This window comes from Lasiosphaeria miniovina (genome assembly GCF_030549165.1).
Source record: "Lasiosphaeria miniovina strain SMH2392-1A chromosome Unknown B0T26scaffold_2, whole genome shotgun sequence".
NCBI lineage: Eukaryota > Fungi > Ascomycota > Sordariomycetes > Sordariales > Lasiosphaeriaceae > Lasiosphaeria > Lasiosphaeria miniovina.
The window spans coordinates 993,195-1,013,914 of NW_026848221.1; the positions used below are offsets into that span (position 1 = coordinate 993,195).

General features: G+C 55.3%; 7 protein-coding genes across 7 annotated transcripts; 4 read left to right on the forward strand and 3 right to left on the reverse strand.

The window, feature by feature from the left end:
* The first annotated feature begins 119 nt into the window (after positions 1–119).
* B0T26DRAFT_692629 (uncharacterized protein) lies at positions 120–1,973 on the forward strand. Its single transcript, XM_060441170.1, has 3 exons — positions 120–441; positions 524–612; positions 698–1,973. The coding sequence occupies exons 1-3, from the start codon at positions 364–366 to the stop codon at positions 1,791–1,793; spliced, it is 1,263 nt and encodes a 420-aa protein (XP_060299859.1). The 5' UTR covers positions 120–363; the 3' UTR covers positions 1,794–1,973.
* Positions 1,974–2,991: 1,018 nt separating this feature from the next.
* On the reverse strand, positions 2,992–7,440 carry B0T26DRAFT_747381 (uncharacterized protein; the record flags this gene model as incomplete). Its single annotated transcript, XM_060444840.1, has 4 exons — positions 2,992–4,424; positions 4,511–5,011; positions 5,079–5,573; positions 5,643–7,440. 4 exons carry the CDS (start codon positions 7,438–7,440, stop codon positions 2,992–2,994), a joined length of 4,227 nt encoding a protein of 1,408 aa, XP_060299860.1.
* A 1,697-nt stretch (positions 7,441–9,137) lies between these two features.
* On the forward strand, positions 9,138–10,143 carry B0T26DRAFT_112088 (uncharacterized protein). Its single transcript, XM_060433284.1, has one exon. The coding sequence runs from the start codon at positions 9,292–9,294 to the stop codon at positions 9,910–9,912; it is 621 nt and encodes a 206-aa protein (XP_060299861.1). The 5' UTR covers positions 9,138–9,291; the 3' UTR covers positions 9,913–10,143.
* Positions 10,144–11,854: 1,711 nt separating this feature from the next.
* Positions 11,855–13,067, reverse strand: B0T26DRAFT_737835 (PapD-like protein; the record flags this gene model as incomplete). Its single annotated transcript, XM_060443514.1, has 7 exons — positions 11,855–12,268; positions 12,331–12,462; positions 12,517–12,632; positions 12,688–12,746; positions 12,814–12,836; positions 12,893–12,963; positions 13,028–13,067. 7 exons carry the CDS (start codon positions 13,065–13,067, stop codon positions 11,855–11,857), a joined length of 855 nt encoding a protein of 284 aa, XP_060299862.1.
* A 1,440-nt stretch (positions 13,068–14,507) lies between these two features.
* Positions 14,508–15,667, forward strand: B0T26DRAFT_671729 (uncharacterized protein; the record flags this gene model as incomplete). The annotated part of the gene is made up of 4 exons (XM_060439367.1): positions 14,508–14,592; positions 14,652–14,862; positions 14,960–15,110; positions 15,173–15,667. The coding sequence occupies 4 exons, from the start codon at positions 14,508–14,510 to the stop codon at positions 15,665–15,667; spliced, it is 942 nt and encodes a 313-aa protein (XP_060299863.1).
* A 1,232-nt stretch (positions 15,668–16,899) lies between these two features.
* Positions 16,900–17,612, forward strand: B0T26DRAFT_638777 (uncharacterized protein; the record flags this gene model as incomplete). The annotated part of the gene is made up of 3 exons (XM_060437073.1): positions 16,900–17,027; positions 17,110–17,165; positions 17,437–17,612. The coding sequence occupies 3 exons, from the start codon at positions 16,900–16,902 to the stop codon at positions 17,610–17,612; spliced, it is 360 nt and encodes a 119-aa protein (XP_060299864.1).
* Positions 17,613–18,231: 619 nt separating this feature from the next.
* On the reverse strand, positions 18,232–20,246 carry B0T26DRAFT_112309 (uncharacterized protein). The gene is made up of 5 exons (XM_060433285.1): positions 19,920–20,246; positions 19,464–19,849; positions 19,228–19,394; positions 18,743–19,142; positions 18,232–18,614 (listed from the first exon to the last, which is right to left on the reverse strand). Exons 1-5 carry the CDS (start codon positions 20,134–20,136, stop codon positions 18,450–18,452), a joined length of 1,335 nt encoding a protein of 444 aa, XP_060299865.1. The 5' UTR covers positions 20,137–20,246; the 3' UTR covers positions 18,232–18,449.
* Positions 20,247–20,720: the final 474 nt, after the last annotated feature.

The following is a 20,720-nucleotide window of genomic DNA, read 5'->3' on the forward strand; positions in this document are numbered from 1 at the left end:
CAAGCGTCGCGTGGCGGACCCGCCTTTTGGTTTGACCACGCTGGCTGCTACTTACTTTGGACTTTTTGGTATAAGTGAAGCTCACAGTACAAAGTAACACCCCAACACCCCCCCCCCCCCCCAACTCCCTTCCTCTCGCCTTGAGGTTCAAGACGCCGTATATCTTAACTACGGCCAGAGCACATACGACGGACGCTACCTAGTCTTTTACTAGGTCGTTCGTTTGTTTGTAGACTTTTATCTCTGCTTCATTCGGTGTACCCCTTATCCCGGGCGCAATCAATCAATCGACTATCGAAGGGCGCAAAGCAAAAAAGTGGACAGTCTGGCCCCTTTGGCCCAAAGTTCGGCGGCGGGCGCACCATGCTGCTACACTCGGCGGCCTTGCTGCTGCTAGTGGTGCTGGCGCAGCTTGTCCTTTGTCAGGAGGACTTTTACAAGGTGCGCGCTTCCCTTTCCCATCAGCAATCAGCAGGCTGCGACTTGCGACAGGCTCCTAATATGCTCGCTCGGGCTCTCGCAGATTCTCGGCCTCGACAGGCAGGCCTCAGACAAAGAGATCAAGTCAGCCTACAGGCAATTAAGCAAGAAATATCACCCTGACAAAAACCCGTGAGTCAATCCCCCTTTCCCCTTTCGGCTCTCATACCAACCCTCGCCGCATACTTGCTGACTCGGCATGCGCCATCACACCCAGGGGCGATGAGACGGCACACGATAAGTTTGTCGAGGTGTCGCAGGCGTACGAGGCCTTGATAGACAAGGAGAGCCGGCAGATCTACGACCAGTATGGCCACGAGGGCTTGAAGCAGCGCCAGCAGGGAGGCGGCGGCCACGGCCACGACCCCTTTGACCTGTTCAGCCGCTTCTTCGGTGGCGGCGGCCACTTTGGCAACCAGCCCGGCCAGCGGCGCGGGCCCAACATCGAGGTCAAGGTCGGCATCGCCCTGCGCGACTTCTACGAGGGCCGCGACACCGAGTTCCAGTGGGACAAGCAGCAGATCTGCGAAGAGTGCGAGGGCACCGGCGCGTCGGACCGCGTGGTCGACACGTGCCGCACCTGCAACGGCCATGGCGTCAAGATGGTCCGCCACCAGCTGGCGCCCGGCATGTTCCAGCAGGTCCAGATGCAGTGCGACCAGTGCGGCGGCCGCGGCAAGACCATCAAGCACAAGTGCTCCGCCTGCGGCGGCGACCGCGTCCTGCGCAAGCCCGCCACCGTGTCGCTCAAGGTCCAGAAGGGCATGGCCAACGGCGCGAAGATCCAGTACGAGAACGAGGCCGACGCCAGTCCCGACTACGTGGCCGGCGACTTGTTTGTGACCCTGGTCGAGAAGGAACCGGACTTGGAGCAGGACAACCCGGACCACGTCGACGGCGTCTTCTTCCGCCGCAGGGGCAACGACCTGCTCTGGAGGGAGGTCCTGTCGCTGCGCGAGGCCTGGATGGGCGACTGGTCGCGCAATCTGACGCACCTCGACGGCCACGTTGTGCGCCTGGGCCGGAAACGCGGCGAGGTCGTCCAGCCCGGCCACGTCGAGACGGTCGCCGGCGAGGGCATGCCCAGGTGGCACGAGGACGTCGACGACGTCTACCACAGGATGGAGCACGGGAACCTGCTCGTCGAGTACGTCGTCGTGCTGCCCGACCAACTCGAGAGCGGCATGGAGAAGGAGTTCTGGGCCGTGTGGCAAAAGTGGCGCGGCAAGCTCGGCGTCGACCTGCACAAGGACAGCGGGAGGCCCGACGAGCCCATGAGGCAGGCTGACGCACACGCGCACGAGGAGTTATAGACACGCCGACGGACGGACGAATGATAATTCACTTGTCTTTTTTTTTTGCTTATATCGTTAAATTTTAGGTCGCAATTTAGATTTTCCATCTAGAGACGGGGCGCGGTCCGGGTTTGTAAAACAAGCTAGGCGGCAACGGTATCATATATGCTCAAACCAATGCGTGCACTACATCCCCTGACCTCTGCGTTGCTGAGCTGCGAGCTGTTTTGTCGCAGATTAAAGAGATGTTGAATCCGCGAAGACTTGAACCGTGCCAAACTCCTAGAAATCAAGGTGCTTTTCCAACTTTCAGGAGGCAAACAAACAAACGCACACAAGGGAGGTTGTAGAACTGCAAATCGATCATGCAACATTTCACTTTGGTCACTCCTAGAGTAGACGAAGGAAAGTATACATCCATATATGCATAAATACATATATGCAGAAAGCATCCATACTACGAAGCAGAGAAAGGGGCATCATATCTTGTAATTACCTAGATATAGTGCAGCAAAAAAGTCACTTTAGTGAAGTAGCCTAACGCGCTCCCCTGCTACAGACCTCTGGGTACTGAGCGCAAACAAGGGAGTCCCTTCGGGGGCGCAGGTGACGGATTTCTTTTTTTTTTTTTTTTTCATTTATATTTATTTCGTATTTTAGTAGTCCTCCCGTGGTGGCCCATAGTCTCCCGGGGGGGAGGAGTTCTTTCTTTTTTTCCCCCTACATATATATACCCTGTGTGTGGTGGAGGTTCAGGGTGTCAGGACTGAGTTGGCATTAACGGGAGAGGGAAAGGGGGCGCCCGAAGACTAGACAGCCCCCCTTTTTCAATAAAAATATAAATGCTGCTGGGCGTAAACGGCATCGAGCAAATAGGGAAGAGAAGCGCGACGACACCCTTTATTTGTTTGATATTTCAAAGGAAATGGTTATATATCATCGCTGTATTCGTAACACTCATGAAAAGAAAGAAACATTATCCAACTAAGCAGACCGACACTCTCGACATAAAAAGTTGCGCATGTAAAAAGAACCATACAAGGTCATATATAGCTCCAAAGGGACCAAGGGATAAAGAAGCAATCCGACGCATATCAAACCAAAAAATCAAGGCATGAAAAAGAACAGCAAATAAAACGAAAAATAAAACAATATCAAATCATAAAGTCGTAGACATGGCATCATGTACCAGTACCGCCAGCCGCTACTACTTTCACTAGTCGCTGTCTCTGTCCCTGTCGCGCCTGCGATGCTCCGTCTCGCGGCGCCTGCGTTTCCGGTCATCGTAGTAGTCGTCGTCTTGCGAGTCGTCGTCACGGTCGCGAGCGCGGGCCCGTTTGGTTTCCGGGGGCCTGCTGCTCTCGCCGCGCTCGTCGTCTCTGCGATGGCGGCTGCTCTTGCCCCGTTCCTCGTCTCTTTCCCGATCGCTGTCCTTGTCCCTGTCGCTTTTACTATCCCGATCTTTGCTCCTGTCCCTGGCCCTTTCCCTGTCCCTATCCTTATCCCTATTCCTACTCTTGTCCCTATCCTTATCCCTATCCCGATCTCTGTCCCAACCTCTGTCCCTATCTCTGTCTCTGTCTCTGTCCCTGTCCCTACCTCCTTCGTCGTCTTTGCGACGTCGCCTACTCGTGCTTTCACGCACATCAGAATCAGAGTCATCATCTCTGCGCCGCCGGCCAGTGCTGCTGCGTCTGTCGTCGTCTTCATCGTCCCGGCGACGTCGACTTGAACTCTTGCGCTGGTCATAGTCATCTTCGTCATCGCCATCTTCTCTGCGATGACGACTACTACGATGGCTGCGGTGAGTTTTTTCGTCATCTTCGCCTTTACGTCGCCGGCTCCTAGTGTCGTCGCTTTCGTCCTCGCCACCCCTGCGCCTCCTGTCATCGTCGCGATCCCTGTCGCCCCCGCGTCCCTGATCAGAAATCCTTCCCTGACCCTCTTCTTCCGCCCCTGCTCCGGGTTGCAAAAGGGTGCCGCTCAAGATGCCGCCGATCAGTCCCAGCCAGCCACTACGCCCTTCCAGCACGCCCGTCACGTTTCTAACGATGCGGTCCACCGCCTCGTGATCTGTCCCAGATACGCCCCACTCGCCATGTAAGCTGGTTCCGTTACTGCCTCGGGGGCTTCGGTACTCAAAGTCACCTCGTCGGCTGTGTACTGGACCGCGCCCCCCGGCTATAGGCTGTCCTTGCGAGTCAAAACGGTCTGGCAGATTTTCTACGACGCTTTCGTTGTCTGTGTCTAGACTGTCTTTGTCACGGGCACGGCTCGAGGCTGGTGGGGGCGGTCGTCTAGAACTAGAGGGGGGCTCAGAATTCCGGCGGCGCCGAGGTGCACTTTCGTCCGCGGTAGCGGTGCGGCTAGCTTCGCGACGAGGGCTGTCGATTCTCGCGCCATGGGCAACACCCTTACCACGGTCACGAGGCGGGCCGTTGTCGTCGCTGCTTCCGTCGTCATTGTCATCAGGTTCGTCCTCGTTTCCGGACCTGGCTGCCTCTTGCTCTTCGCGATGGCGCCGAAGAGTTGTGAAAGATTTGGGAGACAAGGGGATGAACACGACAGACCGTCCGCGAGGAGTGTCTGGTGGTTGGTCGGCGGTAGACGTTGTAGACCGGCCACGGGGGGATGATGGAGTTACACCATCTAGGATCCATGTCAGCTTAAGTCACAGAAAAAGCCACAAAAACTATAGGGAATCACTTAGGGGGGCGCAGCGAGGCCAGACGCACCCTTCTTGCTGTCGTCGTCAGGGCGCGCGGCAGCTTCTGGCTGGGAAATTGAAGGACCGACATGAGAAGCTTCACTCACATGTTCAGGACCCGTTGGAGTTGTCGGAGGCGGCATCCCTTGTGATATTGTGCCCGGCGGTGGAGGTCCGTTATACGTTGGGGGCGCGCCCGGCGGTGGAGGTCCGTTATATGTTGGAGGCACGCCCGGCGGCGGTGGGCCCGGCGGTAGTGGCACGCCTGGCGGCTCGCCGCCGGTTGTTGCGGCCGAGTTGGGAGGCGGCCCCGGTGGCGGCGGAGGATACCCAGCATAGTCTTGAGGGTTGTAGGGATATGGCCGATATTGCTGGTCAATGTTTGTGGCAGCAACATTGGGGTGCTGGGTAAACCCGGTTGAGGGAGGCATATGAGGCGAGAAGTAGCCACCGGACGCGTTAGGAGGCGACGGCGTCCGAGGCGTGTACAAGCCGCCGTCGGGGTCTGTTGAAGCCTCGCCCTCAAAGCCTGTTCAGGCGGTCAGCAAACGACACCATGCAGTCGTCACAATGGGTGGCGTGGGAGAGCTACTCACGGCGCCGGTCCCGTTCCCTCCCCAGTTCCCTTTCTCTCTCCCTTTCCAGTTCACGATCCCGATCAAGATCGCGGTCACGATCTCTATCCCTATCTCTGTCCCTGTCCCTGTCCCTGTCCCTGTCCCGGTCTTTCTCACGGTGCTTATCCTTACGGTCACGGTCCTTGTCCCTCTCCTCCTTCTTGTCCTTTTCCTTCTTGTCACTATACTTCTTCAAGCCAAAGGCTGCGGCACCCGCGGCGGCGGCACCAGCAGCCATGTTCCTAAGCCTGCTCCCGCTACGTTTCTTTTCTACCCTATTTTCACGATCACTTTCGACGCCGCTGTCGCCCGAGTAGTCGCCTCTCGATCTCGCATTGTCCTTGCCCTTTCGGCGCCGACTCCTCCTCCTCGCCTCGTCGGCAGCCGAGTTATACCCTGCATCGCCGTCCCTGTCCGTGTGCGTCGGGTAAGGGGCTTCTCTGTACAGGGGTTGTGCCCCGTACTCAACCATGCCTAACTCAGGATCAGCGGTTGAAGAGTTAGCGACAGGGTGCGTGGGTCCGGACCGAGACAAGCTCCCACTTCTGCTGCGTGGGGCGTGATAATCAGACTCGTAGTCATCGGCGTCGCTGAGATCGCGTTCCCGCCGATCACCCTCCTTCTCGCGCTCCTTCTTTTCCTTGTGCCGGTCCCATAGATTCTTGGCGCCGGCGCCTGCCAGGCCCGCCGCTACAATCTCGGCGCCGGTGCGCAGCCGTGAGCGAGACCGGTCCTTGCCGTCGCGCGATTTACTCTTGTGGCGGTAGTGCTGCACCAGGCCAGTCAGGGCCGCCGTTCCGACGGCAGCCTTGGCCATCGATGCGGCGCGGCTCTTTGAGCGCTTGGGGCTGCGAGACCCTTCGTCATCGCTGTATCGATGAAGACTACGACCGCGGCTCAGCTCCTCCTTCTCAATCTTCTGGCTCTGGTAGTACTTGGCCGCGCCGGCAGCTGCCAGGGCCACAGCCGCGATGCCTAGACCGGTCTTGATCCGGGAATGCGCCGGCCGAGAGCGCGACCGAGAGCGGCCACGTTCTTCGTCGCCATAGCGCTCTTGATAGGCGCTGTGTGCCCGTCTGACGACCTCGGTGCCGAGCGCTCCAATGGCAGCGCCCGCGAGAACCTTGCGGCCACGATGCTCTGGGAGCTCGCCCTGGTTGTTACGTCGGGATGCCAGGATCGCGGACAGACCAGCTCCAGCTAGGGCGCCTTCGGCTATGTGGCGCTTCCGGTGGGGGCTTCCCGACTCGCTGCGCTCACGCCGGACGACTGTTCGCTTGACATAGTAGCCATCATCCGACTCGCCCTCGCTGCCGTGGCGATGGTGGTGGTGATGATGCCGGCGGCCATCGTCGTAGCGCTCGATTGCGACTTCTTCCTCGCGGCGTTCTCCTCGGTAAGGGCCAACCTCGCGGGACTCACGGTGGTAATAGTACTCCTCATCACGCGACGGACGGCTTGCAACAGCAACCTCGCGAACCTCGGCCGGCTCCCGAATGACGAGGGGCGGAGGAGCAGGGGCTTCCTGGACGATGATCTTCTGCTGCTCGGGGGCGCGTTGGCGAATCACGATGGGTGCCGATTCTCTGGCGGGCTCGTAGTACTCGGTCTCCTTGCGCCAGCGCTCGATCTCGGCAGGGCCTTCGTCACGGCGCTCTTCGACGCGACGCTCCACCCTGATTTCACCGTCGTCGCGGCGCTCGATTCTCTTTTCGATGCGTACATCGGCATCCTTGTCATCCCAGTACGAGCGGCGGTCCCAATCACGGGGCGACCGCGGAGAGAAAGCTTCGCGCTCGACCTCCTTGGTCGACTCATAGACGACCCTCGACCGGTCGCGATCACGGTTGTGGTCGCGGTCGCGCTCTTGATAGTAATCATCGTCGCGCTCTACAACCCTCTCGCGCTCGCGCTCGATGACGGCGCCGCCTCGGGCCCTGTCGTCGCGATATTCGACGCGATCGACCTTGGTGTAATGCTCATCTCGGTCCCTAGGCTCGCGCTCGCGCTCGATGACTTGGCGTTCAACATAGGTAGCACTTCGCGGTGAAGGGTCAAAGGCCGAGCGGGGGCGCTCGGGAATGTACAGACGCTCGGTCCGACGGTCAACTTCGAGGAGGTCGGCTTGGCTGCTGCGGCCGGCGCCGGCCACAAAGCCAGCGGGAGCGTAGCGGGAGCGACGGTCCTCCTCGATGACGTCAACCTCGCGCTCAGCACGCTCAGTGCGGTTCGGGCCGCCGACCTTGTAGCGGCGCACTGTGGTCTTCTTGTAGCCCTCGTCACTTGAGGGCGACGTGTCGCGCTCCCGGTAGGACCGGGACTCGCGGTACACCTCGGGCATGTTGGGCGGGGGCGCTGTCCGTGTCGCTGTCCGACTCGACAAGGCAGGGTTAGGTTAGGTAAGGTAGGGTAAGGTAACTAAGAGTAGGGAGGAGCAAGGGTTGAGGTGAGGTGAGGTTAGGGTCGAGAAAAATGAAGGGAAAAGACACTCCTTTTTTTCCTCGCAACCACCAACAACACAATGGGGTATCTCAAAACAGGCGAAACAATGGCCGCTGACGAGGTTCCAACCAGCAGCAAAATGGGGTGAGGGTGGGAGGAACAGGCTGGAAACCGGTATATGAGCGGAGGGACGAGGGGCAGAGGGGTTAATGGGATGAGTGGGTGGGGACTGACGGGCTGCCAGTGGTGAGAACGGAGCGAAGGAGGGGTGTGGAGGAAGGCGCGGCCGTCGTTCTCTGCACCTGCCTTGGGCTAGCAACCTGCTCGCAAGGTTCTAGGCAAGCACCAAGGTTCCTTCCACGACCTCCTCAGTTCAGTGCTGACCTGCATCTGCTAGCGGTAACCAACCCAAGTGCAGTGGTGAGGCGGAGCGTTCAAGGGCCCCTTGCAATCCGCCGAAGCCTTCGGTTCCATCTGCAACACATGGACCTCCCGCCGTTCAACTCCGCAAACCGTAACTCCTAGCTGGTTTGGCGTTGGCGTTGGCGTTGGCCAGCAACCGTGGCCAGTGTACAACATGCCGTCTGCTTCTCCTGCTGCAGTTCTACATATGATCCAATACCATAATCTGGGGGTCGATAGGAGACGACTCGAATCGAACCCCAGAAGCTCGTGCCAACTTGCCCTCATGAGACAGACGGACAGCAGGCGGTCTCCAAACCCGGCCGCGAGGTGTGTTATCGGGTCCGTGTGTGACTTCCTGTTATGAGCAGGTGCATGGGAAACTATTTGTGCTTGCACTTGTACAAGGTAAGGATTACTATTCAGATTTCAAAAGACTCCCACGCATATGCACGCAGAACAGACCAAACCCGCGCATCTTCATGTGTGCTTCTGCTAGTTGGGCTCACCAAACGGTTAAACTGCAAACTTATCTTGGTTCCATTGCCTTTCCCAGTTGAATGCCAAAGAAATAGCGGTGGGAGGCTGGGACCTGCCAGGAACCCTGGGGAAATGGGTACTTACTGTTGTGCGGGTTGCGGACTACCTAACCGTGAGCACTACGCCGCCTTCAGATAATGTGCGGCGTCGACACTCTTTACCAACCGGCTTCCTTCAAGGTTCCAGGTTGTCTACCGCCGAGAGCGACGGGAGGCCAGCTTCAAGAAGTCAGGTACAGTACTGTGCTGTCTTTACAGCGCACTGGCAAAACATTGACAAAAGGCTGCCAATCCTATGCAGCCGGGCACACATTTAATCAGGAGCCGGCGGCCTCGATCATCAGGAGACCCGCTTGGCAGATGACCCAGCCCAGCAGACTGAGCCCTGGAAAGCCATCCAGCTGTCTCGTGGGCACACGGCTTCGGAACCCGCACAAGGGAGTGAGGAGCCTAGGTGGCCTCCCGTTGCGTGTGCGCGCGCCTAACAACCCAGTTCCGTAGGGCCCAAGACCGTAGACCGTATATCTAGACGTGGAATTTAAATCCGTGCAGCCTTGTGATGAGGGGTCATAAGTGAGCTTCGCTCTGTCAAGAGCCACAACGGCGAGGCAGATGGTGTGGTGGGGTCTCAGGTTACTGATGACGGTGACAATCCCGATGTTCCCTTCTTGACAAGCAAGAATCTTTAGGCTCTCGCCTGTGCCTTCAGGTTCGGTAAATTTTTCGTCGTCGACCTCAACGGCCCATATCTTGGGTAGCCTCCCATCGGATCATGTAGGCAGTTATTCCTGTCTTGTCTTTGGCGTCTAATGACTTGCAGGTCTTTCGTACATGCGGGAGAAACGTCTACCCCGCCGAAGGCCCAACATCGTCATCGCTGCCCCGCTCCGTTTCTGCAGGGCCTCGGTAATCCGCTGATAAAGCTTCCTTCGTACGGAAGACCCCTGCTGCGAGGTAAAAGCTGGCGTGCCAAGGCCTCAGTTAGGGGTCAATTATCACCATTTTTATTCACCATCGCCGGCATCATTTCATCACCAGGCTGCGAGTTGAAGCCCTCCAAACTCAACGATGCTGGGGAAGGGAATGGTAGATTCTTAACGGAACCAGGCCTGTCTCATGTGAGTCAAAGGCACTGGGAATATTGGGAGACGGCCAACGACCAAAGGCCGTCTCAGAATCGTTCATTCGCGCGCACTCCTGTGGCTGAGCATGGAACCCAGCCGCGCTCAACCACATTCATCAACCACATCTCGAACGCCACTGGCGCCGAAGTCAGACTGGTCCCTCATTTATCCCCATTTCCGCCTCTGAGGCTTCTCGTCAGGTTGTATCAATTCCGTGTGCGTCGATACAGAAGGCTCGGGGTTCCTTTGCAGCCCAACTTGGGCATCGAGAGCATGCCACCAAGTTCCCGCATTCATGGCCTGTAGAGAGTGTCGAGGAACCCAAGTGCCGGATACCTCTGTAAGTGGGTAACCCAGGCTCTGGTGACTCATTCCAAAATGCAACACTTTTTGTATTATGGAGAATATACCATGCCGACTAGATGTGACTGTATTCGTACCTTCCGTCGAGAGCCTCACTATGGGTTCTAGAAGACCGAATCACCCGATGGCCTACATTACAGCCTTGTGTCCTCGCAGCACAGCCGAGGGACTCTTGCCGCCTTCAGGTGCATCATTCTGTACGGGGTGGCGAACGAGGAAAGCATACCAATCACGAAAAACGCTGTTGACGTTGTCAGTCTTGCAATTTGTCTGCCTTTATGTTGCCCGCATAAGAAGAAACATGTGCCAGACTTCACCGAGGTAGCCTTACGTCGTTGTACATACAATACAATAGGTACATACAGTGTTGCACAATATCAAACTCCCTCTAACGGAAAAGTGCAGATGAACCATATTCGTGTATCACTGGCCCCCTTAAGTACCTTAGGTATTACCTGGGAAGGTATTTTTTTCGGGAATAGTGTCCCATATAACCCTCTCCATCTCAAAAAAGGGATGGAGAACGAAGGATGGAATAAAAGAGGGCCGTTGGACTGGAAGCTCTGGGAGGTAGCAGCTATTTGGATCCCTATTTCAGAATCCTAGAGGCATATCCATTATCTAGAAGTACTTACTTATTAGAGACCTGTGCTAGCCGGTTTACTTTTGTTATTTTCTCCCCGCGCCCCAAAAAGGTGCATAGCACCTACCTATCTCCGCCGACAACATCCATGGGTAGGTAGTATGAGCGTGCTACCAGCGTCTTGTTCACCGAATATCAAGCGCGAGACCGTGAGACCGGGGATGCATACAGTGCGAGATGACGTGAAACCGGGGAAACGTTCAACGGGGGGCAATCTATGTCTGCCTTCTTGCTGGCTCTCTGGCTGGCTGGCTGGCTGCCGTGGGACGTGGACCGGACTGGGAACGAGGGGGAAGGCAGACTGCTGTCTCACCTGCCTCCCTGATATCTTCCTCTCGGTGAATATCGGGTGTTGTTCACTACGTAAGAGTGGTGACCGGAGAGAGAGAGTGGCAGTTTACTTTGTGGTATTACTGTTGCGAGGTCTGGGTGAGATATCGACATGCCAACCAACGAAACTGGGTAACCAAGTAGCCGTGTGTAGTAGAATACGGGAAGGGGGCGCCCAAGTTACCATGTATTTATCTCTTCCTGGGCTTCGACTACCTACTTAGATAGGGCACGTAGTATGCATCCATGGCCTTCTCTACTGGGGAGTGTATATTGCAAAGGGGGGACCGAGCTTATGTTTTGCAGGAACGACTCGGCTTCTCATATATACATATATTCTCTCTCGTGCACACACTTGCTGTCATCACTCTGCCCAAGCGGCCCCTTCACACTTCCGCACACATATACTCGTGTCTTCTGGCAAGCGCAGATCAACCAAAGACACTCTTTCCACTCTCGAATATTCCCTTGTTTCCACCGCCATAGTCCATCCAAACACGCCGCGCATAGACCAACAAAGAAAGAAAGCGAGGACAAAGTCCCATGGCATTCATCTTATGTTCGTTAATGTTAAAATACCCTCGTGATGCTACTAACCCGGATAGAGTTAAAGATATAAATACAAGACAGAAGAAAACCCTGCCTCAACTTCACTGCTTCGCCCAAGGCAGCAAGCACCACATTACAAGCGAAAACCAGTGTGCTTCATTCAAGACGAATGACCCTGACTAGGTCTCCTCAGATTCATAAACCAACCACTCCCCGATACCTCTCTCTCTACCAACACAACTGACCTGTCGAGTCAGTGAACAGATGTTGCCTTCGTCACCACTCATGCCTCCATCCACTAACAGTATTAAGTGGGCTCCATGAATAATCTATGTCGCTTGAAATCTGGGTTGGTTCACCCGCTCAGAACAGGAAGTAAGCCAAGAGAAAGCTGATGAGACAGAGTAATGCCGCAATCTGAACTGGCACGCCTTCTGTGCTTTGCCTTACTGCCTGTGCCTGCTCCTGGACTTGTCCCCCGGATTTCTCGTCCGAGCCAGCCATCTGTCGCTGTCTCAAGCCGCTCGTGGCCTCGTTCGTGATTGAGGCGAGTTTTGACTCGGCCTGGGATAACTTATCCTTCAGCTCCTCGTAAGTTTCGACGGCGGATGCTTTCACGGCAGCCACGGTAGGCGCCGAGAAGGTAGCCTGTGTAGGTTCAGGGGACTCGTCGGCATCATGGGTATCCATTTCTGAGATCGCCACGCTGCTGGCAATGACGTTGCCTTCGCTGGGAGACGAGTACGCCGGAGGTGCAACATCGGGAGTTGCCTCGACCTAGTGACACGTGGGTTAGTTTCCAGTCCACTGAAACCCCGGGGACTCGAGTGGTGACAAACCCCATTTGAATGCGGATAGCGGACCGGCGTGCTGACGCTCTCGGGCTGCTGTCCATGCGAACCGTCTAAAGGCAGGAGCCAGGACACACGTATTTTCTTCTCCTGGATGGCCGCCTTGTCCACCGACTCCCACTGTACAAATTTGGTCAGCATAGCTTCGCTGTAGACAGATCCCCCGGCACCTACAATTTGCGCTACATTTGTAAACTCCTTGTCGCCGGTAATCTCTACAGACTGGACGAGGAACTTGTCGCGGCAGCGTGCTTCAAGGGGCGGCTCCTGCTTCATAGCCTGTAGGAGTACTTCAAGAAAGTCAGCGGCCACTTCTAGGTACCAAACAGGGCTGTGAGGACTAACCCGAAACTTCAACCTCGTGGCCCGGCTCGATGCGGCCTGAGTTTGGTCGAACGCAGTACCTACACGTGTTAGAAAAATTAAGCTCGCAACGGGGGAGGGGGAGGCACATCATTCGGAATCGCATACTGTTTGGGAGCTGTCGTTTTGACCTGCGCCAAAGTTAGCCAGAGTTTGAAAGTAGTGAGGGGTCGGTGGATTGATTTACCTTGAACGCAATGGGCGCCTGGTTGTTGTTCTTGATCTTGAGGACCTGCGCAACTTCCACAGTGAAGGGCCCTGGAATTTGTCAGACATTGCCGAACACCGGACGCGCGAGGCATGGGGGGAGGGGGGAATATACTGTGGAAGTTGAGCTCCGGAGGACTGATCCCGATAGGCATGATGGTGGTCGGTTACGAGGTTGGCGATACTCGATCGAAGTCGAAGTGGTGTTTGCTGATCGCGATGGCGAGCGACGACAACGGGGCGGGTGGCTGCAAAGCTGCGCACGCAAACAAACAAGCCTAGGGAGATTACGAATCAAGGCAGCGCAAGATGCAAAAGCCGAGGTAGCGAAGCTTTAAAGCAGCAGTGCTTCTAGGCAAGGCGAAGAGCGATCTTTCGCAATATCCAAGGCAAAGCCGGGCGCGCGCAAGGACTCGGAGTCGACTGGACTGTTGGTTAGAGGTAGGAGGTCTTACGACATGATCCAGCGCAGTGACGGCAAAGCGGCCAAGTTTCCAACAACTGGCACCTGGCTGCTGCTGGCTGGCTCGTGGCTCGTAGGTGAACCTAGGCCCGTGGGTCCGTGCTGATCGCCCCTATAACAGCTTCCTTCCCGCACCTCGAGGCCGCCAGGGGCCTAAAAGAGCACCAATCCGGATGAACCTGCCTCCGATACATCTAGCACAGTTTATTTAATACGGCTGTGCATTTGGGGGAAGAACTTCGAAACCAACAAAACCGTAGATTGGAGGCACTTCTTAGAAAGGAGTTAATTATTATCTTGTATCTGTGAACTACCTGCAAGACCTTCAAGATACTTTTCGGTTCTTAGAAAGTCCAGTGAATGACCTCGGAACCCTGGAAGTTAGCTGGACTTGCGTGTGTTATATTCTTGAGGCATACGGAATAAATGGATGCTTGTTAGCGCGGGATATTGAGAGAGAAAAGCATAATTGCCTTGTAATTCACCCAGGAAGCTTTTCTGAAAAGGAGGCGGTAGCTCTTGGAGACTTGATATAAATTCTAAAAGTGTATTTCTCTCGTACAAATATCAGGCTTCCCTAGCTAATTCATTTTCTATAATCTTTGTTCTTCCGAGGTACCACGCCAACAACATTCCGCTCGGGATTGGGCTGCATAGCTTGGTTGGGTTTAGATGGGCTGTCAGTTTAGCAAACTGCGCAGTGTATCTGCCCAGTCGCCGACCGGACACGAGACCACTTAACTAGCCAATCAGCACTCGTTATAGCCGTCTTACAAATGACGTGCACCGCTCTTTTGTTGGGCAGTCGACGGCAGTCTACGTGTATCAGGCAGCCTCCAGGAACGGCCAGTAAATTCGGACTGTTAAAAGGATTTCAGTTTCTTATTTAAGGTCTTCTTAAGCGATCACTAACTTTCAGGGAGCGTTTTAAGAGAGGAGCCGAGAAACTTTCCTCATTAGGTACATACCTTCTCGTGACGCACCCCCGCGGGTACTCACCCGACCCTCCTACCCTTTTCGGGTGGCCTAGTCACTGCCGTCCCGCCTCACTAAGGAATCCATCAATCAGTTAATCATCCATCGAGACCTCACCAAACCTCATCCATATCCATTCCGCTCGACTATCACTAAAATGGCGCAAACAGATCTTGAGGTCCTGCTTGACATGGGATTCGAGGAGGCTCGTGCCAAGCTCGCCGTCAAGAAAAATGGAGGGCGTGAGTTCACTTGTCTCGCCACGCCAAGGAACCCCTCATGGTGCTAACACGGCGTGCAGTACAGGGAGCTCTGAACTGGCTGGAGGAAAACCAGGACAAGTCTCTTGAGGACTTACAGGCTGAGCCAGCTGCTGCTGCTGGTGACGACGATGAGGGAGGAGGGCCCACGATTGCTCCTCTGGAGGGAGAAAGTGCCAAGTCGCTCACGTGCAACGAATGCGGCAAGAAGTTCCGCACTCATGCCCAGGCTTCTTTCCATGCCTCCAAAACGTCAGTCTTTGGCAGGACGCTGTGGTCAATCTTGCCCAGCTCTTGTTCTAGCGTGAGGTTTATCTGTATGAATGCCGATGGCTGATCTTCGTTGTAGCGAGCACACCGACTTTTCCGAGTCAACAGATGAGATTGCACCTCTGACGGAGGAGGAGAAGAAGGCCAAGCTGGAGGAGCTCCGCCAGAAGGCGGCGGAGAGAAAGGAGGCCAAGGCTGCTCAGGAGAAGGAGGAGAACAAGCGCAACGAAGTATGGCCAAGTGATAACTTGACCGATGTTTCCCTGCTCCCGAGTGCTCACGTTTACTATAGCAAATCCGCCAGAAAGCCACCAAGGAAACCCAGGACCTGAAGGAGGAGCTCGCGCGCAAGGAGCAGATCAAGGAGGCCGCAAAGAAGCGCATGGAGAAGCAAGCTGACCTGGAAGCGAAGAGGCGCATCAAGGCCAAGATCGAGGAGGACAAGGCGGAGCGAAAGCGGCTCCAGGAGGAGGCCAAGGCGGCACGAGAGGGACGGGTGTCGGCGCAGTCCTCGCCCGTCGTTGCGGCGCCTCCGACGCCCAAGCCGGCTTCGGCGCACACCGAGGCTCGCCTCCGGCTCCAGACGCCGGGAGGGAACATCCTGAAGACATACCCGGCCGAGACGACGCTGTTCGAGGTTGCGCACGACGTCGAGGCCGAGACACAGACTCCGGTCACGAGCTTCACCATGACCTTCCCGAGGAAGAAGTTTGAGAGCGGTATTGATTTCGGCCAGACCCTGAAGGAGGCCGGACTTGTGCCCAGCTCGGTGTTGGTTGTGAATTAAATTTTGGAGGCTAGCATTTGTACGGCTGTGAGAGGCGATACGCGTTGCGTTGCGTTGCGCGAGCGGATGGGCATCAAGGGATGCCAAATAAAAGAACCATCTACCCTCTCTGCACCTTGCCGTCCACTCTATGCGATGTCTAGGTGAACTATTTACCTAAACTAGATGCTCCGTATCCGCACCCCTACGTGCATATGTTGAAAGGAATCGGGAGTCGTGACAACTCCACCTGTTGGCCTGAAGCAAAGCCAGGATGATGGTCGACTTTACCCCTCTTTGGGAATCACCTAACCGGGTATAACGTACACTTCACCAGCGGCGAAGTTGCTCGGACGGCGATACCGGTGAGCAAGGACGGGCAAATCCCAAGGAATCTCCGACCAATTTGTCTCTAAATCTCCAAGCAGCCACGGCAACGAGTACTACCTCGGCTAGTGTGTAATTACTGCCTACTTACATACGTGCATGTAATGGAGGCTGATTCAGAGCTCCCTGGCCTTTGGCTTGGCTCGGCCCCGCGGATTGTGGACGGCAGTTTACCGTGCAGGAAAACAAACCCCGAATGCCGGGCCAAGGTAGGGGTTTTGGGGGTTGGGGTTTCTGACCGGCCCTTTCTCGCCCGCCTGCCCGCTCGCCCGCCCTTCATCATCATCAAACTCCTGTCGCCTGCAAGCGTGCGATTGTGTCTGTAATGTACTGTAGGTACTCCGTATCCGTAGGGTAGGCAAGGTATTTGTGTTCCCCCAACATCGTTCACTAATAATAAATCAAAAAAGGAGCCGAGAATACCAGCAAACTGCAAGCACCTTACCTACCTTAGCCGGATTTTCGTACCGGCGGATTAGTTCGCAGACAAGGTACGGTACACACACGCACACGCACACGTACCTTGTGACCTTGGGTAGCCGGCCAGCCAGCAAAGCCGAGTATTCGTACATCCATTACAGTGTTATCATTTCATTCGCTTTCTGTTTTTTTCTGACGCGACGGGGGTTTTTCTTCATAAAAAGGGCCGGCTCATGGCCTCCTCCTTCTCCGCCTCGGCCGCCTTCTCCTCATCGTCCCGCCGCGTGCTGTTATTGCTGCAACGACATCCACTCTCCACCAACTCCAGCGTCACTAGCTTCAACCTCGTCCCCCGCTCCATCTCGTCGTCGTCTGCTGCTGCTGTGCCCAGGAAGAGCTTCCACCTGCATAAACACTCCGTCTTCGCAAATAGCACAAGAAGAGCCATGTCGTCATCCGCCGATCCCGTTGCTGCTGCTGCTGCTGCTGCTGCTGCCCCGGCGCGCAAGTTCGAATGGCTCGTCGTCGTCCCGGACACGCCCGGCGCGCTGGAGAAGCGGAAGGAGATCCGATCGTAAGTGGCTCTGGCTCCGTCTCTTTACCTTGATAGTTGCGCGAAAAGCCGCAGTAGCTAATTGCAACTCGTGGCGGCGCAGGCAGCATCTGGGCGGCCTCAAGCCGGCGGTTGAGTCGGGCCTGCTCAAGATGGGAGGTGAGTTTTGGTCTGCTCTATCTCGCTCGCTCTCTCTCGTATGTACATACATACATGCACACACACACACACACGCCACGTGCATCACTATCTTACATGCTTACCTACCATGTCACTTACCAACTTCCATCCCATCATTCCTATCCCTCCAGTTATCCATCCATTCATCCGTCTGTGCCAAAGAACCATGCTACCTATATACATCTGAAACTAAAATAAATAAAATAAAATAAACAATACTAACCCTCCCCCCTCTCCTTTATCAAAAAAGGCGCCATCCTCGAAGAAGTCCCCTCCGAAGACGACCCGACAAATCTCAAGATGTGCGGTAGCACGCTAATCATCGTGGCGGCGAGCAAGGACGACATCCTCGAGGCTCTCAACAAGGACATTTACGCGCAGACGGGCGTGTGGGATGTCGCCAAGGTATGTGCCCTCCTTCAGTGAAACAAACACAGATGCAACACAACTGACATGGGGAATCGAATCACGCACCCCGCGGACGCAGGCTCAGATGTGGCCGCTAGTCACCGCATTCAGGACCCTAGTTGAAAAGAAGTGAAATGGTGTTGATCCTACGTTGATTGCAATCACCGAAGGGGTGAACGCAATGGCGGCTACGCAGTAGATAGATATGCACGTATGCAGGGGCAGCAAGCAAGCGATATAAACAGACAGGTAGTCATGATATGTGAGTTGAAGCAATGGAAGCGAAGAACAAGAAAAGAAGCCGGCCCCTTTATACCTCAGAGGAGGGTGCTATTGAGAACCCGTCTCCCGTCTCCCGTGCCATTTCCTTTCCTTTTCATTCTTTCATTTTGTCCCATTCTTACGTCCCTCCATGTATAGCCAGCCTTCCCAAGTAACCCTTGAAGGAATAAGAACCAATGTACAGCAAAGACCAAAAACAAGCCACGAAAAAATAACATTGGGTTTATCCACTTGTTTAGTAAAAACCCCCCATTGACCAAGCATGAACCCCATAGTATACGATACCACAGTGAATAGGATAACCACGCCCCACAGCCAAGAGTCGAGCCCATCCTGAACTTGATAACTCCTCGCAAAACAAACAAAAAGAATAAAGCCCTCAAAAAGTGAAAAGCACAGGCGCGCAAACAAGCACAAGTTTCGTGGGAGAGTAAGTCATGCATAACCCGTAAAAGTTCCGACTCTTCCTTGGGATTTTAGAGGGCTTCAACGAATAGACAACAAAAAAGAAACAAGTATAGCGTGGAGACGAGGGGTAAAACGACCTAGAGGAAATGCACCAGGCTCGTTCCCCTACGCATCCGCTGTCACAGCAGGTTGCTCCTCAACGGCGACGCGCAGTTCGTAGCTCAGATCGAAACACTCGGCCAAGAGCTCGCTAACGCTTCCCTGGCCTTCGGGGATGTCGTTACCTACCATGAACTTGCCGTCGACTCTCATGTTATCGATCGAGTGCAGCTACACGAGAGTAAAGACAGCGAGGTTAGCTTGGCTAATGGAAAATGTCGTGGCATGGTAACGTAACAGCACGAGAAGAATAATTGTGATGAATAGAATAGAAAAAGGCGGGGCAATGGGCGTATTACCTTCATGCTATAGGGATAAAGCTCCCGCACTGTACTCACGCCCCCCGAGTTTTTGACCTCGAGCAGGCACCGCTTCAGCGTCTGGAGCTGGTTATAAATCGGCAGCAGCGCCTCCGATACGGGCTCCGACGAGATCATGAGGTAGTAGATGTAGCCGTAGCTGCGGCGGATCAGGTACAGCAGGGTGCGCTGGACGTAGAGCTCGGCTGGTTGGCCTTCGTCATCCAGCCAGTTGCCGTCTACCCGGCTCTCGTCAATCTTATCCAACTCGCGCTGGAAGTCGTACAGGTCCGTCTCGCGCAGGGACCACGCCTGCGTGAGGGACAGCTTCTCTAGGTCGTTGCGAATCCCTATCAGGACCTCGTATTTGGCACGGAAGTTCTCGGGGATCCCTCCTTGTCTGCAGAATAAGGGGGAAATCGAGTTAGCGGACCATCTCCAGGACGTTATAGGGTCGTTGGGAGATAAGGGGTATGCGTGCATACCTCTCGAGTACAATATCAGACCACCGTAAGCACCGGCTTAGTAGATCCGACAGTTCGTCGCTACCACTGGGAACTTTGCCTTCCGAGTTGACAAACTTGCCGCCGACTCTAGACGCCTCAATCTCCTGGAGCTGCGCTTGCAGTTTCTGCACTTCGGTTGTAGAGAACTGGGACCTGAGTCAGCACATGGTCGACTATAGGCGAAATGTGGACTCCCGTCCGGGACTAAGCAGTACCTTTGCCTTTGTGCTTGCGAGCGACATGGACCGCAGTATAGAAATCAGCTTCTCGTGGATAGCCGGAAGAGGCTCGTCCCACTGCTGTAGCCGTTTCCGCAAATTGGCAAGCGAGGTTTTGCAGAGCTCCACGCGGTTCGCCAGCAGCTCTACCATGTATGGGGAATGCGCCGAGTTCGGGTTCTTGAGGATGGCATACAGATTGCCGAGAGTGTTGGATATACTGTCCAGGTCCTTTGCTGAGAACAGACCGGCCTCGGTCAGGTGGTCGACTAGGCGCTTGATGGTCGATGTCAGGGCATACGCGGCGGGTGCCTCGGTTGTGCGGCCGATCGTCATGAAGAACAGCGAGAGAAGTTGAAAGCAGCTCTCCAAAACCCTATCGACTAAAATGGCAGTTAGCTATCTGCACACGGGCGACGTCTCAGTGTGTAGAAGCATGCGCTCGTAGCTTACGTCGATTCTCCCGCTTGTCCTCTTCGTGCTTCCGGATTTGGTTCAGCTCCTTGACCTGCTCCACCACTTGCTCGTACAGGACCATGACATCTTGGCTGCGGATGTAATTTGTCCGGTCCCTCTTCAGGAGGAGTAGCTGGTCACGAATCAGCGACAACTTGCCTAGTATATGTCGCTCCCGCTCATCTTTCGGCATTGGGATGGCTGGCGTTTCCATCTTGGCATCCAGTAAGCGAGTGGGTATCTATGGAGTAGGTATTATATTTCCTAGCAACCTGGGAGCCTAGTCCAGGTAGAAAACACTGACAAGTCGAGACCGAATATTTCTATGTGGGCAAGTCCGTCAGGTCGTCAGACATGGGGCGACTTCCCTTCGAGAGAGGGTCGCGCGGGAGACGATGGCGTTATCTTATCTGGGATCAACCGCTAGTCCAAGAACTAATCGATGTGCCGAGCTTTCTTGGCTCTGAGTAGAGGGGTCAGCTGAGCAGAAATGGTGCTGATTGATGTGTTTTTTCTACGCGCCGTTTCTCTCCGGGGTTCCGATGTGCTGTTCGGCGAGGACGGGAGCTTACTGACTTCTGGTCGGCTCCGTTCACCTCCGACGACGTCAGAGCCAGTAGGTCTACCTGCGAAGATCGGTGGAGGGGTGAATTGTAAATGCAGGTCGGCAAGGTGGGGTGGGCATGGCCAGGGATCCTAATGGGTGGGGTCTCGGCGGCTGCACCACTAAAAGTGACCACGCGCGGATCATTGCTTCTTCCTTCCGATCGGGCTAGCCACCCCCACATCACGGGCGCC

What these genes read in the sequence shown, in the direction of transcription:
- B0T26DRAFT_692629 (XM_060441170.1), top strand. Translation starts at nt 364, where the DNA reads ATGCTGCTACACTCGGCGGCCTTGCTGCTGCTAGTGGTGCTGGCGCAG. An exon ending in GTCAGGAGGACTTTTACAAG is followed by an intron (nt 442 to 523) that starts GTGCGCGCTTCC and finishes GGGCTCTCGCAG; the next exon opens with ATTCTCGGCCTCGACAGGCA. An exon ending in TATCACCCTGACAAAAACCC is followed by an intron (nt 613 to 697) that starts GTGAGTCAATCC and finishes CATCACACCCAG; the next exon opens with GGGCGATGAGACGGCACACG.
- B0T26DRAFT_112088 (XM_060433284.1), top strand. Translation starts at nt 9,292, where the DNA reads ATGACTTGCAGGTCTTTCGTACATGCGGGAGAAACGTCTACCCCGCCG.
- B0T26DRAFT_112309 (XM_060433285.1), bottom strand. Translation starts at nt 20,136, where the DNA reads ATGGAAACGCCAGCCATCCCAATGCCGAAAGATGAGCGGGAGCGACAT. An exon ending in TCTGATATTGTACTCGAGAG is followed by an intron (nt 19,143 to 19,227) that starts GTATGCACGCAT and finishes CTTATTCTGCAG; the next exon opens with ACAAGGAGGGATCCCCGAGA. An exon ending in TTTATCCCTATAGCATGAAG is followed by an intron (nt 18,615 to 18,742) that starts GTAATACGCCCA and finishes ACTCTCGTGTAG; the next exon opens with CTGCACTCGATCGATAACAT.